This window comes from Physeter macrocephalus, chromosome 1 (genome assembly GCF_002837175.3).
Source record: "Physeter macrocephalus isolate SW-GA chromosome 1, ASM283717v5, whole genome shotgun sequence".
Lineage (NCBI taxonomy): Eukaryota > Metazoa > Chordata > Mammalia > Artiodactyla > Physeteridae > Physeter > Physeter macrocephalus.
Window position 1 is genome coordinate 129,105,769 of NC_041214.2, and position 16,494 is coordinate 129,122,262.

The following is a 16,494-nucleotide window of genomic DNA, read 5'->3' on the forward strand; positions in this document are numbered from 1 at the left end:
AATAGAAAAATATACCTCACCTGTGAGACTGTTGTGAAAATGAAAGATGATGCATGCAGCAATGTCATATACACAGCACATGTTGCTGCGTCATGGTTCTCATTAATCACAACAGTAATGATATTTCAGATTGTTGTTTAAATACAGTCGTACATTTACGAAATTTACCACAGGTTCACTGATGTATTTTTCATGTGTTTGTGGAAAAAACTGCCAAAAGCATTTTACACTTAGGACATAATTTTTTTCAGGTTTTTCCAGTTGTTAAGTCATTCAAAACTCCTATTGAAATATTAGAAAATTTAAATGTATTTATTATTTTTGTATGAAGTCATCAGAATTTGAATTTGTCTTCCACAAGACAATAGAAAAGAGTGTACTTCTAACATAAATTCTAAAATATCAAGCCTTTTTATGAAGAGATGATGAGTGAAATCAAAGAATTCCATGTATCCTACATCTCAGGTCTTGAAAAATCTGATAGTGTGCTTTCTGTGTGGGTGTTGAGCAAGATTCTAGAGATACAACAAACTCCTTGCCATTGTAGAACTTCTATTTTATATAGAAGAGAAGCGAGAAGCATAAGATCAAGTTTTTTATTTGTTTTTGTTTTTGTTTCATATTGACTTTATCTTGTGCCTTCATTTTCCCACTGATTGATATCACTAACACCAAAACCTTTCCCTCTACTCAATCCTGAAACCTCCTATTTAGGTTTGTATGGAAGCAACCGAGGATTCACAAAATTCTGAATTTCAAATAAAAGTTCAAACATTACCTTAGGGTTAGGAGCAATTCAAAACACTGAGATCCTTAACAGCATTAATACTTTTTGCACTACATTTTCTGTTCAGTATGTTTTTGTCTTGACTGAGGAACCGAACCATTTATGGCTAAGAAGGATTATCACAAACAAGTATCATTCCAAATGGTGTTTGAAATACTCTTCAGATAGACATTTTCTCTTGTTTTCACAGATAACTGTAGAACTATAAGGGGCAGGATGCATTTATTTTGATTTCTTATTTGTCCACAAGTTAACCATTAGTTCTAAGGAAATAGAAGTACATGTAGATAATTCTGAAGGTTAATGTAACCCACTGAAAAGAGTTCATTTAAGCCCTAGCTCAGACCTTTCTTCCCAAGATTTTATTCTCTTCCTTACATGTGTAAATTAGCCTACTTCTTTTCTCTTAGGTAGTATGTAGATATATTTTCATTTGTTTTACCATGTGCAGTGGTGGAGGAGAGGGGGTTATCGTCTTTTATCTTATCATCTGTCCCTTATGAAATGAGGCACACATTTGCCAAATAAGAGAGCTAGGTTCGGGCAGAGTCTTGTGATCAATAAGAGTGAAGCAACTGGCCATATGGATATTGAATCTCTGACCGACCCTGTCTGATGAGCCTTGACTCTGATTAATCAATTAAGCCTGTCACTTGCAAGTCTCTTCTTGTTCTCCTTTGACTCTTTTAGATTAAAATACCACAGAATGGGAATGAGTGTTTATTTCAATTTGTAGCTACTTTAGGGATCTTCATACTTGTATAGAATCTTAATAAACAGTATTAAATGCTTTTATTGCTTTTTTATTTTTGCAAGTTACAAATATGTTTCCATAGAGCAATTCTCCTTAGTTAATTTCTGTACTTCATTTCCATAAAGTCATCCTGCATTTCTAAATCCAAGAATCCCTTATATACTCAACCTTGGTTTGACTTTGTCTGCCATGGTTATATGTCTTCTTCATAATATAAGTGAATTTAAATTTCAAGAGTAACAAAACAGTGTCTCTGGAAAAGGCATTACCTGAGCAAGGCATTTGGTGGTGAGGGAAATTCTCACACTGGACCAAAATTGGAGAAAAGAACTAAGCATAAGAACCCATGGTGAGGAAAAAAGATTTACTATTTGAAAAGTATTTTCAGCTGGTCCGCTTGTAACTCAAAAGAGCCAAGTGTTTGAAAATGAGCTTTTTTCCCCTCAGATATGATGAGCATTTGTCATCTTTATTTCTAGAGTATAGTCATAATTCCTTCATAGATTTTTATTTCAGGCTGTCCTAACAGTGACTGTATGTAAATTCAGAATTATAGCCAGATGGTTGGAAGAGGTGATAAAAAGCAATCCTGGTTTCGTAGGAAAGTGAAAATTGCCCATAAGACTTTGTTTTTACCTTTAAAACAGCAGGACATTGTTTCATGAGACCTGTGAAGGAACCAATACATTAACTTTAATGGCTAGGAACTAAATTAATTTCTCATATGTATGCAGAATACTACCACGAAATACATAGAATTTTCAGAGGTAAAGATCAATCGACTTACTTACTTTGGGGGGACAGCTAGCAAAGGCTATTTTCTTCCCAAACCACTCTTTATATTGCCTCCTTTTTATAGGATTCACTTTTGGGTTCTGATCTTAATGACTTGGGAACCAGATACCTGGGGAATCAACTAAAAGCCCTCACTGTTTCATCTGCTCTCCATTTCACCAGCATTCGGCAGTTGTCTGCCCCTGGTTTAGAATATGATAAATTAGAGATGGCTTTCCCGGTTGACTGGTTCAAGAAAATGGGTGCTCAAGAGAAAATGCCAAACCCAAGTCTTCATATTGACTTTGAGCCACGCTTAAGCAAGCAAAATAGGTGTCTTTTAAGGAGACTGGGTTTCTTTTTTCTATTATTCCTTGTTAAAATTAGGATTCATGGCAAGATCCTCCAGTGATATAAACTAGATAGATAGAAAGGTAATAATTTATACCTTCACAAAGAAAATCATCCTCTCCCTTTAACTAACTATGCCTCTCTGCAGGGTGGCTCCCACTTGCCTGCAATTAGCAGTACAGCTCTTCCTGATATAGTCTATATCGAATTATCCTAGGTGTGCTTCTGTGGCAGCAAAGAGCCAACTACCAATTTATAAATTGCTATGAGGAAGAAATGAGAAGTTTAGTCGGAGAAATGAAAATCACAGAGAAATGCAGCTGCCATAGTCCTAGGCAGCGATTCTCCCAGGCCTGTGTTCTCAGCTGACAGCTCACCAAGCTGTGTAGAGAGCCACGTGTCCCCACTGGGATAATTGCTTTTTCTGCATGAGTCTCTTGTTGCTTCTCTCTGATGATCAAGTGTGTTTAAACTCCTGGCAGAAATCATGTTGGTTTTTAAATGATATTGTAAAGTGTACCAGCAAACAAATGAAATTGGATCATGTTCTCTTGTACGCATGTAGCCCAAGCAGATATGGGATGCCAATGGAGAGATCCTAATTGCCTGTTTTTCCTCTCAATTCCACTCCTAATAGAACAGTTGAAAGACCTACAATAAGTTGTGGTTTTTTTCCTTGTAAGGCTGTTCCTTTTAATGTCACCAGGTAAAATGTGGAATGGTCATGTGTTTCCAATTTGTCATTTTCATAATTTCTTTACGATGTATATGTACTTATCCAGGCATCCTTTCGTTGTACAAGATTTTTTCATGAAAATCTCATGAACATTGTTCATACCATAAGTAGGCTATAAAGAGGAAGGGAGCTTTGCATAAGAATGGACAAGTAAATGGATTAGTATCATTCAGGTGAAAAATTTTTACAGTGTGAATGAAATCTAACTACTTTTTTTATAATCTATAGTAAAAAAGTATTGTAAATATTAGTATATAATCTATTTTTTCTTAGTTTAACCCATCCAAGAGACACAGTCACTCTCATTTTGTATCACGAGTCCATATTGAACTGGTCCTGAGTACATGCCAGCTTTGCCTAACAGCTTTTGGATGACTAGTTTGAAACCAGATCACATCTCATCAAGAAACTTGAGTGGGAAATATTTAAGACAATGCATTTCTTTTTCCTTCTCCCTCTCCTCCTCTTCCTCCTTCTCCTTTTTTCTCTCTCTCTTTCTTTCTCTCCTTTTTTTTGAGGTCTCTGTGAACCAGAATAAAATAGGAATAGAAAGAGTTGAATTTTTTTTGGAAAATATATTGAGAGGCAGTAGCCTTTATGAAAAGTAGAAAGGAAATAAACTTTGTTAGCCAGGAAGGAGAACTGTGATTTAGCTAACCATGGTTTATTGTTTATTTATCTATCTAAAATAAAACTTATGTTTGAGACTTTAATATGAAATCATGTTGTTATGGATACACGATATCACTTTTAAAAACATTTTGTGTGACAAGATTAGTTCAAATAAATAGAATAAATAAAGGTTAAGTTCTGGAAATTTCTTCTTATACTTAAGAAAAGTGTTGATGGTGACAAGAGTAGTAGATATAAATTGTTTTATATCAATGTGGGTTTTTTTTGGCTCCGCGGCATGTGGGATCCTCCCGGACCGGGGTACGAACCCGTATCCCCTGCATCGGCAGGCAGACTCTCAACCACTGCGCCACCAGGGAAGCCCATATCAATGGTTTTTAAAAAAATTTTTTTTTAATTTATTTTTTGGCTGCATTGGGTCTTCGTTGCTGTGCATGGGCTTTCTCTAGTTGCAGCGAGCGGGGGCTACTCTTCGTTGCGGTGCGCATGCTTCCCATTGGGGTGGCTTCTCTTGTTGCAGAGCACGGGCTCCAGGCGCACGGGCCTCAGTAGTTGCGGCACGTGGGCTCAGTAGTTGCGGCTCACGGGCTCTAGAGCACAGGCTCAGTAGTTGTGGCGCACAGGCTTCTTTGCTCCAGGGCATGTGGGATCTTCCCGGACCAGGGATCTAACACGTGTCCCCGGCATTGGCAGGTGAATTCTTAACCACTGTGCCACCAGGGAAGTCCTATATCAATGGTTTTTGATAGTGGAAATTTTTCAAAAACTTAAATTTTTATCTGCTTACTAACTCCATTAAAATTTAGGTTCCAAAGAGTGACACAGCAAAATTATGAATGTGTATATTCAAAAATATAAAGTACCTACACATGATATTCAACCATGATTAGAAAAACATGAAATTATTTCATTCTAGACATGGCTTTTTTACTAACAGTTCTTAAGGAACTGCTTACCTGGGACTGTGAGTAAGAAATATTGCCAAATAAGAAATACTGTATTCTTTGATATTGTATAAGATCTGAATTATATGAATTATCTTTTACTTGGTTATAATTTTTTTAGACTGCTATGAGACATGTATTTTATCCAACCCTTTGCCTATCATTTGTACAATATAATTACACTACCACCAGTGCTTTTCCTTAATTTAGAATGCAACAAAGCATAATTGATTTTGAAAGGTACTATGGTATATGTTAGAAGGTATGGATGCTTCAGTCGGAATTGTTTACATTAAAGGTTGATACCACGCTTGCAACCAGATTGGAAAGTAATGGGTATTTTTCCATTTCCTCCCATTCTCTGCTCCCTGATAAAACAATATATCTTTTTTTTTTGAGGGGGGAGGTTATTTTTGTTGTTGTTGTTGATTTAATGCTAAATGTTAAAGAAATAAAAGCTGTTACCGTGACTCTTCTTTACGTGTCTCTGTTGAAAGGAGTCCTTAGGAACCATCCAAAACTGCCTTGCAGTTTAGTTCACCAAAGAGAATGTCTGGGGGCTGTGACTGGCCATCTGGGGTACCTGCATCTCATGGTCATTAAGAAGTCTTAAACACATGCAGAGTACTTCCCTTCTAGTTCACAACAGTTTGATATCTGTTCTACAGGTCAACGATCCAGGCAGAATTGGCAGCATCGCTATGAAGAGATATTCTGCCCAAAGAGACTTAGTGAATTGTTTAAGGATGATACACTAGACTATAATTCAAAACCTCTCATCTCATTTACTTTGCAAAACAGTATAAAAACAGTCGTAAAGAATCAAGTGTTTCAGAAAAAATAATTTCTAAACCTGGGTGCTTTAAAATTTTTAGTCCTCCTATTAACCCTGCTTATTAAGTCTTTACTACTGTAAATGAATATTTCTGAGTCTTTAATCTTTTAGAAAATTGTAAAAGTTAAGTACTGCACAATTTCTCATTGGTATAATGACACCTATTTGCGTCTTATGTGTATTGTTTAAACATATATCTCTTTTAGCATTCTAAATCAGTGTTCTTTTAATCCATTGTTAGGATCTATTTTAAAAATAGTATTTATAGTAAGAAACACAGATTTTGAATGCAAAATCTACTAAAGGAAATGAGATAAATTATATGACAGTTTGGTGGTTAGCAATTTGAAATCATCTTTGAAGCCTTTAATATAATTAGTGGTTTCGTTTTTGGTCTGCTGAATTCAAGTCACATTAGGTTAATGTAATTAAAAGCAGAAAAGATTTTGTGTAGCCAAACTAGTTAATTAGCCCCAGTTGGTTTAGTATATTAACCTAGAGGTGTATGGATAACATTGTCGGGGTGATGCCTGAAAAACAATTCCTGTGTAACAGATACTGCAAATCACCTGACTTGCTTTAGGGTAGAAAATGACGACATACCAAGGAGTTCATTTTAAGTTCATCTTTATTTCTGATTTTAAGCACTGATTGCAGGGTGAGCTGTATATGCCATAGAATAACCAGACAAAAAGCTTACTTAATTTACTTTTTAAAAGAAAGCATGCTTCTATATGTGCAAAGATAATGTTCCTTCTTGTATTCTGGAAGTAAGAATTCTGATTGTGGTTCTTCATGCTTACCAGAAATATGAAATAATTCTCTTCACTTTTGTTTGAAAAGCTACATCTTATACCTGATTTTTCTATATCATCTTGTTACTCAGTAAACAATGCAATAAAGGAGATGAAAGCATTCTAGAAGAGATTTTCAACTACTTCAGAGAAGTCTTTAAGTACTAGGAGAGAAGGTTTTTACCCCTAAGGAATATAATCATTTATAGCTTCTTAAAGGGAAAATGCTAGTATATAAGAATCCTATATATCAAGTACATTGAGGTATTCCATACCTGAATGTCACTAAAACTTTTTTTTTAATCTGAAGCTGTTCTGAAGAAAAATATAAAGTGTAAAGATATTTGAAACGTTAACATTTTTACCACCTTTTCCTTTCTCCTCCTGTCTCCTTCCCCAGAAGTAGCAACACCACTGGGACCTTTTTTTGTTTTGTTTTCATCTAGTACTTAGTTAGCCGAGGTCCCCCTTTAAGCGCTGTCTAGAGCTTATGGAGATGTGGGCTTCTAATGTGGTTACTACTGCAGGCTGATAAGGTAGATGGTAATGAGGAAGTGGGACCTCTGCTTCGATTTTTGACATAGGCTAGATGCCATATTGTGGGAAAGCGTAACTCCTTCTGCCTCTCCACTACCCGGTTAGGTTAATTGAAGTAGAGCTGCTGCAGTGCAGTGTTTAACATTGTGTCTGTTCATTATACAAACTCATTTTTGATAGGTTTACAATTTGGCTGTCAGATCCAGCTGCAGAAAGAGACCTGCCAAGAAATATTTCTTAGCTTGTTTTAAATAGTGCTATTTTCACATTTATGGTGTTTTTGTATGTGTTAGACATATTCTTCCTTTCTCTGTAGAGAGAGAGGAAATGTCCATTTTTGGTTTACAAAGGAGCACTAAGATTTAGAATGTGTAGAGTCACCCTTTACAATCAATATTTTTATATGACAACATAAAATGGTGATTGTTGATAGTAGGTACTGCTTTAAAGCTGGTACGTCATATTTGATCGGGGTTATAGCATTACGTTTTTTTCTATTCTTCTGTTTATTGAAAAGAACAGGCCACCATGCAGTCCACATTTGTGACCATAGAGAATAGAATTATGGCTTTTGGTTTGCTCTGTTTCAATTCAGCCATTGACATAATGCCAAAATCAATTTGAACTTGTAGAAACTGAAGACTACCATTTTCATCTGTTATTTTGTGTGTTTCTCTGTTTTCAGTACTTTGTTGTTTCTTCCTTCACTTTTGTCAATTTCTGTCTCTATCATCTCCGAGGAAGTAAGTTTCTCCCAGGTTTGCTTAGGCTTGTTTGATTTTCCATTTAAGTTGTAATGTTCACTTTGGGGTTTTGAACCATTATTGCCAGTGAGTGTAGAGTAGAATATAAGGTTTTATAGTGAAATTGTCTTGTTAATGGGATGGAAGTTGTGTAGGCGTATTTATACTAACCTGGGGACCCTCAGTAATGATTTTTCCAAATAAAGTAAACATTAATGGTATTACATGATTTTAATCCCTCCTTCCTTTTTTTATTTTAATTCAGCATTTATCCTTAGGCCAGAGCCAGGTCTTTAGAACAAAGTTTCTCAACCTCAGCGCTATTGACATATGGGGTGCGTGATAATTCTTTACTGTGGTGGACTCCTTTGTGCTTTGTAGGATATTATTGAGTTGAAAATGCAACTTTAAAAAGAAAAGCATGAATCACATGATTTTACTTTAGTAAAAGTGTGTATGTGTAATGTATATTTTATATCTATATTTCTATATCTATTTATCTATATCTATATTGAGAGAGAGGGAGGTACAAAAGAAAAATGCTCATAAAGTATTGACAGTAGTTAACTTTTGGAAGGTATTTTTCTTTTCATGTGACATTTATTTGTTCTTTTTATTTATTCTGTTCGAAAACAGGTAAGTATATATGAAAACAATAAATCTATCATTAATATATCTTGTAGCTGCTATAAACCTTTATGAAAATGCTTCAGTGGACAATAGACTAATTTTGTCTACAAAAGCAGTTTGCATTCATCAAAAATCTTTCGAGTGACTACTATATGCAGACATTTTTCTAAGCATGAGGGATAGAATCATGAGCAATGCAGAGAAAAGTCCCTGGATGATTGTTATAATGACACCTAGAGAATCATGGTCATTTTTTAAATAAAGGGACTGAAAAGATGTCAAGTTCTAAAGGCACAAAAATTAAAACTGCTCTGTTAATATTTGGTTTGTCCTAACACATAAAGACTTGGTCGCAATATCTAGTTTGGATGTCTGGATTGAAATAAAGCAATTTAGGTATTCCAAAACAGTGTGACCCCACCTTTATAAAGTAGTAGTTTCAACAAACTCCCAGTGTAGGATGAAAAAAAATCCTATTTGAATGGTCCCTTCCTTCCTTCCTTCCTTCCCTCCTTCCTTACTTTCTGTATTTTTTCTTTCCTCCTTTGTTTAATCTGTATACTGTACAAAATAACTGTGAGGTCAAAACCTCCATGAATAAGCATTCTGGAAGTTATCGCTGACAAAACCTTTCTAAGGTTCAGAGCATTATAGTTATTCAGGGGTAATTGAACTCTACTCCCCACCAAAAGCATATTAAATTAAGTGAAGATAGTTCAATTTCCGCATCCCCATCTTAATTCATGGTTAGCTTTGGCCTACATATTGTACAGGAAGTCTGCTTACATTTGTAATTAATCCTTCTTCAAATAATTAGGTGTTCAAGAGTGTACCCGAATGACTTTCCAGATGATTTATTGGGATCTGTTCCGTCTCTGCCTCCTAAGTCCCCAAGAAACTGTTTGGACGGCAGAGACACTTATGTTTTTTAGGACAGGTCAGGTTCTGTAATGTTTTAGAAATTAAGATATATTTGCTTAAAGCAACTCTGGCAAATTAAGTAATTAGAGACATTTTTATTTCCACATCTTGTAATACTAGAATATGCTTCCTTGAAATTACGTATAGCTAATATGTATTTACATGTTAATTATAGTCATATGGTATTAAGAATTTCCTAAACAACAAGGTCCTACTGTATAGCAAAGAGAACTACATTCAATATCCTGTGATAAACCATAATGAAAAGAAGATAAACAAAGAATGTATATATATATATATGAATAACTGAATCACTTTGCTGTATAGCAGAATATCCTGTGATAAACCATAATGAAAAGAAGATAAACAAAGAATGTATATATATATATATATATATGAATAACTGAATCACTTTGCTGTAAGCAGAAATTAATACAACATTGTAAATCAATTATACTTCAATTAAAAAAAAAGAATTTCCTTTTTCTTTTTTCCACTTGCTAACCAAATTGTTCACACAATGTTTTTGGTTTTCATTTAATTAAATAACATGAAAGAACTTGGTTGGTTTGGAAAAACAGATTTCTAGTTATATAGAATATAATTACTTTATGAGAAATGTAGGTAAGTAAAAATGTTTTGCCTCTTTTATATTGTACCTTTGGAATAAATTCTGTTTAAAGTTATTACCTATAGAGTAAATACTACACATCAGCTTCTTGATATAATCAGTCTTTCTTTGCATGCTTAGAAAGTAGACTTCACTTACGAAGACCTCTGTCATGTAAAAATTACTGTAGCATTTTTAATGATAGTCACGTGAAACTTTTTTTTAAGATACGAGGAGGAAAGCTTATGATTACTTACACCCGCAAAAGTGATGCTGGCAAATACGTTTGTGTTGGTACCAACATGGTTGGGGAACGTGAGAGTGAAGTAGCAGAGCTAACTGTTTTAGGTAAGTGCAATTTTATCTGATCTGCTCACTGTAAAGCTTATCTCTTATTATTATTTAGTATCTTTATACAAGGGAGAAAGAAATGACCTTTTCTAGAAGGTAAACCAATATTTTGGGGGCTGGAAAAAAGACAGAAGAAATCAGTAAAGCAGCCTGAGATAAAGTAGCCAAGACATAGGAAGACAATTAGGAGGAAACACTATACCTAGGGAGGAGAAGTAGGGAACTTGGTGGAATAATTTTCTAAATGATATTTTAAATTATAAATCTGCTCTTACGGAACATCTAAAATGGCTTTTAGTTTGTTCATCTGTATTTTTTTTTTGAGATGATTTTTCTAATTTTAGAGAGACCGTCATTTGTGAAGAGACCTAGTAACTTGGCAGTCACTGTGGATGACAGTGCGGAATTTAAATGTGAGGCCCGAGGCGACCCTGTGCCCACAGTACGATGGAGGAAAGATGATGGGGAACTGCCCAAATCCAGGTATGGATCAGAATTTAATGATGGGATTCATCCACTCAGAATTTCTACAGTTCTCATCAGACCACTCTTCACATATAAGCCATTAGAATGGTCTACTCTAGACTCCTTGATCTCCTTGGGCCAGACATAGTAACGGAGATAATTAGAATCAGAAGGTTGCCATGCTTTCTTTGAGAGTGTACAGATAACTGTAAGTTCATGACCCCAGCCTGCCCAGGGAACCCTTGGAAGATGTGACATTCCTTAAACAGTTTTCTCTTTGTCCAACCAGACTACAGTTAATACCAATGTCTTATATGGGAATAGGTAGGGAAGGGAGGTACAGCACTAAAGATGTAACTACAAACCAATTAAAAAGCAGACTCCCTTTTCCTTAGCTACAACATCACCAGGGAATGGTAGAAGAGGTCAGAGTTTCTTGATATCTGTCAAATCCTTAAATTGGCTAGAAGCAGAGATAAACTCACAGCCTTAGGGAATGAGGTAATGAAATGAAACTTTCAGGCACTGTCTTTAGGCTGTCTTCTCTAGTGTGTCCATTCATTCGGCAGACATACCTTGAGCCCCTGCTAGGTTTGAGGGTCACAGCAATGGTTTAGGTATAGTTTCTGCTGTCAGGGAGCTCACCAAAGGAGTCATGTATGGATAGATACAGAGTAACGTAGCAAACCCTTTTGTTGCATGAAGGTAGACCCATGGGAGCAGAAAATCAGGAGAGCGTTCTCAAAGGAAAGTGACATAGAAGCAATGTCTTGAAAAATATGTATCAATTTGATAAGCAAGAAAGAGGAGAAGAGTATTCCAGGAAAAGAGATGTCACAACATAGACACAAATCTAAGACTGTTTTGAGTGGTGGAAATTTAGCATGGCGGCACACAGCGCATGTGGCAAGAAGTTATGGGAAACCAGGCTGGAGATAGTGAGGCCAGATTTACAGGACTTTGTATCGACTAAAGAATTCTGAATCATACGGCTTGCACATTGATAAGCCAAGAGGGATAACTATGAACAGGATTGCTTTTTAGAGGAAATAATTTTTTTAGCATTATGGATATCACATTAATGTGGCAAGGGGTTGGGGGGATGCTGTTGGCTGCATCACCATTGTTGTTGTCCAGATAAGAGATGTGAATCGCCTGAACTGGGAGATGAGATGGAAATAGGCTAGGGGTCCATCATGGAGAGAAAGTTCTGAGACCCAACTGATGAATTGAATGATTTGTTACATATAGGGAGCTGGTGAAGGAAGATAGGTAGGTTGTGTTAGGAGAAGTTATTTTATGTGATAGTGGAAGAAAAAAAAGTTTTATCTAACATATTAAATATTAAATGTCTCTGGGGGTATGATGTCTAACTATTAGTCAGGATTATGAATTTGGAGCTTAAGTGAAATAGGGGCAGCAAATGTTTGTGTGGTCGATCAATATATAAACTAGTGTAGATAGTATAACTCAGGGATATCATATAGAGTAAAAAGAGGATTAAGGTGAAATTTCAAGGGACACCCAACATTTAAGAAAAGGCAAGATGAGGCAAGGCAAGGGAATTCCAGAATAAGACTCTCTGGGTTTAAATATTAACTCTGCCATTAAAATAGCTGAAGACCAGAGCCAAGCTACCTTAACCTTCCTATGCCTCAATTTTCTCATCTGCCAAATGGAGATGAGCATAGTACTTCGTAAGGTGTTATAAGAATTTTAAAAGATAGAACCTACAAAACGCTTAAAGTCTGACATATAATAAAAAGTTATTTAATGGTCACTTAAATTTTAGTATGAGTACAGGAGCTTGAGGAAATAAACAAATAAGCATCAACTTTGCCTAAAAATATTCTGTTAAAAAGTAGTTTTAATATTTTTGCCCACACGAATGTAAAAGAAGAGCTCTTTTCTACGCGCATGCTTACTTAGAGGAATGCTGCATTATTTACCTTCTGCTTTAAATTCTCTGAAGAGAATGTTGCCTGTGATTTGATACCTAAATACCTATTTGTAATGATGGATTCTTTCAAGTAGAAAGTCACTTAACGGTGCTTTCTTTTGTTATGTCACCAGATATGAAATCAGAGATGATCATACTTTGAAAATTCGGAAGGTGATGGCTGGTGACACGGGGTCATATACCTGTGTTGCGGAAAATATGGTTGGAAAAGCTGAAGCCTCCGCTACTCTGACTGTCCAAGGTAAGGTTTGGGGAACATTTTTTGTGGTTGATTTATTATATAAGATACAATGTTGATATTTGAAAATATTACATATTAGAGTAGTCTATATAAAATATAGACTTTAAATAGTGCTATATATATACTTTATTCCAAACATATTTAAAGGAAATTATTGTTTTGCCTATGGGAGCTCTATAAGTGTCTGTTACAGGAAATTGAACTAAGTTTTCAAAATTATGAGAGCATTGTCTTGGTCAAGTAGAGGAGGGGAGTGTGATTTAATCTCTGGGTCTTCAAACATAGAGCTTTAATTAAATGACAGCTACTGCCGCGAAAACTTGATCTTTCAATGAAAATAAGTCTACCATTCCTTCAGGTCATGCACTTTCAAGGGTCTGTACAGTTCAGAACAAAAAAGTGAAAAGATTCTGTTTCCCGCTAGAATGTAAGATCCATCCATAGAGTAGGGACTTTTCTGTGCACACCGTGCCTGTGACTTAACAGACATTCAATAAATATTTGTTGAATGAACGAATTGCATTTGTACTTTGCTAATTTTGATGAAGATTTATTATTTGGTACGATGTGAGCCAAAATGGGTGCCATATTCTTTGGCTACAAGGTTTTGAATGTCAAAGTCACATCTTAAACTGATATGCAGAAATGGTTCTGTCACCTCCTTTGTCTCCATAATTTCATATGTTTCTCATTCTCATAATCCCTTTTCTCCTTTTTCCATGATGTCATACTGATTATTTCTTACTATGTATCATCTGAGAACTTTCTCTCATGTTTTTCCTTTTTAGGGGCAAATTGTTTATTGTGGAATTTGAGAGACAGTGACCTTTAAAGAGCATTTTGTTGGTGAAAAAAATTCCATATTTTGACACGTATATAGAGTAAAGAGGGATTTTGGCCATAAACCACTTAGCTTGTTTCTGAGTATGACATTAGCAACACTTGCTCTGTCATCTTTTCTGAGCACTGTCTCCTCTAAGGCTATTACGAAGAAAAAGGTGGCTTTTGAAAGAGAGCTTCTACTGTGGGCTTTCTACAAAAGAGCCTTGTGGGCTTTTTACAGTAGAAAAAAGGAATAAAGAATATTTCCTTCCTGTCTCTAAAGCCATTATGTCCCACTTTGGGGTTTTTAGCTCAACCTCATAAAAACAAAAGAAAAAAAAAAGAAAAGATCAAGAACAAACATTGAATTTCTAAGGCCTAGACTACTTCTCTTTAATCTAAGTTAGACTTGAACTCCACATAAGACTAAAACTGTAAGAAAAGAAAACCCCTTTACATTTAGAGAAAGCATAAATTTAAGAGATGTCAAGTTCAAGTTCAGAAGCCCTCCGGAGGGAGTGAAAGTAGCCCAGGATGAATACAAGACATGAAAAGGTGTGTCTGTCTCCAGGCAATTGTGACAGGGAGGTTGATTGTCTATTATATTAGTCAGAGAGATGATGCTTTTATAAATAATAGCCATTCTGCTGTGTCTACAGTAGACATTGAAATCAAAATAGAGTTTCTTCCTGCAATTTTATACTCAATTCCACAGTTAATTCAGCCTTAAGTTTTCCATATGGAATTCTTGCTCCTAAGCCTGGATTTCAGTGAAAACTGGGTACAAATGATCAAATCCAGAAACTACTTAAGGAATTTAGAAGTTCTTATTTCAACTGCATTGGGTTTTCTATAAACTTATGAAAGATCTGTGTATTGTTAAGAAGTTATTTTATTCAACTATTAAAATAAAATATGCATATTAACATCACTGTGAAAATCCCTTTAACATGCTAGAATAATATACACAATATGTCAAAGAAAGTAACATGATTCCCAAAAGCAAAAGATAACTAAGAAAAAAAACAAAGGAAACTTTTCAAAGGAAACTTGAGAAGTTATGTATTTTTTTCCTTTGAGATTGAATGTAGAAAAATATTAGTTACTACAAAGGAAACATCAGAAATGAATACATTTGATAGCAGGAAACAATTATTAGAAATTCAGTAGCATAGTTGTTTTTGATTTCTGTATTTTATTTGTGGTTCATTTTTGAGGCACTATTGGAGTCAGTATGGGCTTAAAAATAATCTTCCTTTTCCTCATTCCTCATGCAATAAATATTTAATTTTGAGAATTGATGTTGGACCACAGAACCCTATGTTCCAGTAGCAGTTTTGGGAAAAAAACTTTCTTAAATAAGGGTGAGCGTTTGATTTTCACCCCCAGTACAGATATGATTTGTTCTAACATTTAAAAATTAACCCTCATTTGAGAATTACTTCCTTTTTTTTGATATATATATATATTTTTTTGAAAGCCCGATTCTGCTCTTTTAGAGACTCTGTATGGACTTCCTCAAGTATTCCATTTTCACCTCATGATTTCTTTGGTTTTTCTACTTGTGTATTATTCACAGTCCTTAGTATGGTACTGGGCATCTAGTAGGCACTTTATATAATAAATACTTGTTACAATTTGAAATATGCATTTGAACTCCAACCTTCTGCTTGAGTGGTAGAAATATCACAGTACAGTACGTCCCAGGGGAAATTCAACCATCTTCTGGTGACTTTGATCCTGAGTGCTAACAATAGGTTACATTGGATCAGATCTGAAGAGATTATCATCTCTGATGGCTGCCTGGTGGTCTGTGTTTGAAAGGAACAGAGTAAAACCTGCCCCCCCCAACAGAGTTTCCTAAACTTAGCTGAATATCTGATCTTATCTGAACGTGTATATCTAAGCTTATCTGAAGCTTGTTAAATATACAGATTATCAAGCACGCCCCTGGAGAACCTGATTTAGTAGATCTGGGTTAGAGCACAGAAATTTGTTTTTATTTTTGTTTTCAAGCAAGTTCATCAGTCTCTGGAATGAGGAGTTACCTGCTGAGCTGACAGAAAGAATAAAGGGCTTTAAAAAATTGCTCTAGAGTTTGGGAATTACCAGGGCTGGACGAAGTGCGTTACAGAGAATTGTGTAGCGAAGAGTATAGACATTGGAGTTAGACAAAATGGAGTTGAATCCTATTTCTGTCATTTACCAACTGTGTGGCCTAGAAAAGGTTATTTAAATTGCATGAGTCTCAGTTGCCCCATGTGTAAAATGGGTACAGTAATTCCAACCTCACAGCATTTTTATAAGGATTAAATTAAATTATATATATAAAAAGCTTAACATATTGTCTGTTACAGAGTGTTTTATAAATGAGTGTTGTAGTCATATAAGCATTATTATTAGTGATAGCTTTATCGCTTAATTTTAATAATTATTGGTTATTTCATAAGAAAAATAGTAATGTTCAGATAATTCTAGACAGGTAGGTCTTCCTTTGCTATTGTAAATGAGAAATCTGAAGTAGTAATATAATCATGATAATTTATTATGTAAAAAATTATTAAAACTCTTCTCAAATATAAAGCATTACATTTTTATTTAAAAGA

At 35.1% G+C, this 16,494-nt stretch overlaps 1 protein-coding gene across 1 annotated transcript in view; it reads left to right on the top strand.

Moving 5' to 3' along the window:
- ROBO1 (roundabout guidance receptor 1) overlaps window positions 1-16,494 on the top strand; it is a 415,029-nt gene that overhangs the window by 261,866 nt on the left and 136,669 nt on the right. The window contains exons 4-6 of the mRNA XM_055086128.1: window positions 10,277-10,397; window positions 10,745-10,883; window positions 12,939-13,066. Of these exons, the coding sequence (XP_054942103.1) occupies window positions 10,277-10,397; window positions 10,745-10,883; window positions 12,939-13,066 (388 nt within the window). The remainder of the gene's footprint in view (window positions 1-10,276; window positions 10,398-10,744; window positions 10,884-12,938; window positions 13,067-16,494) is intronic.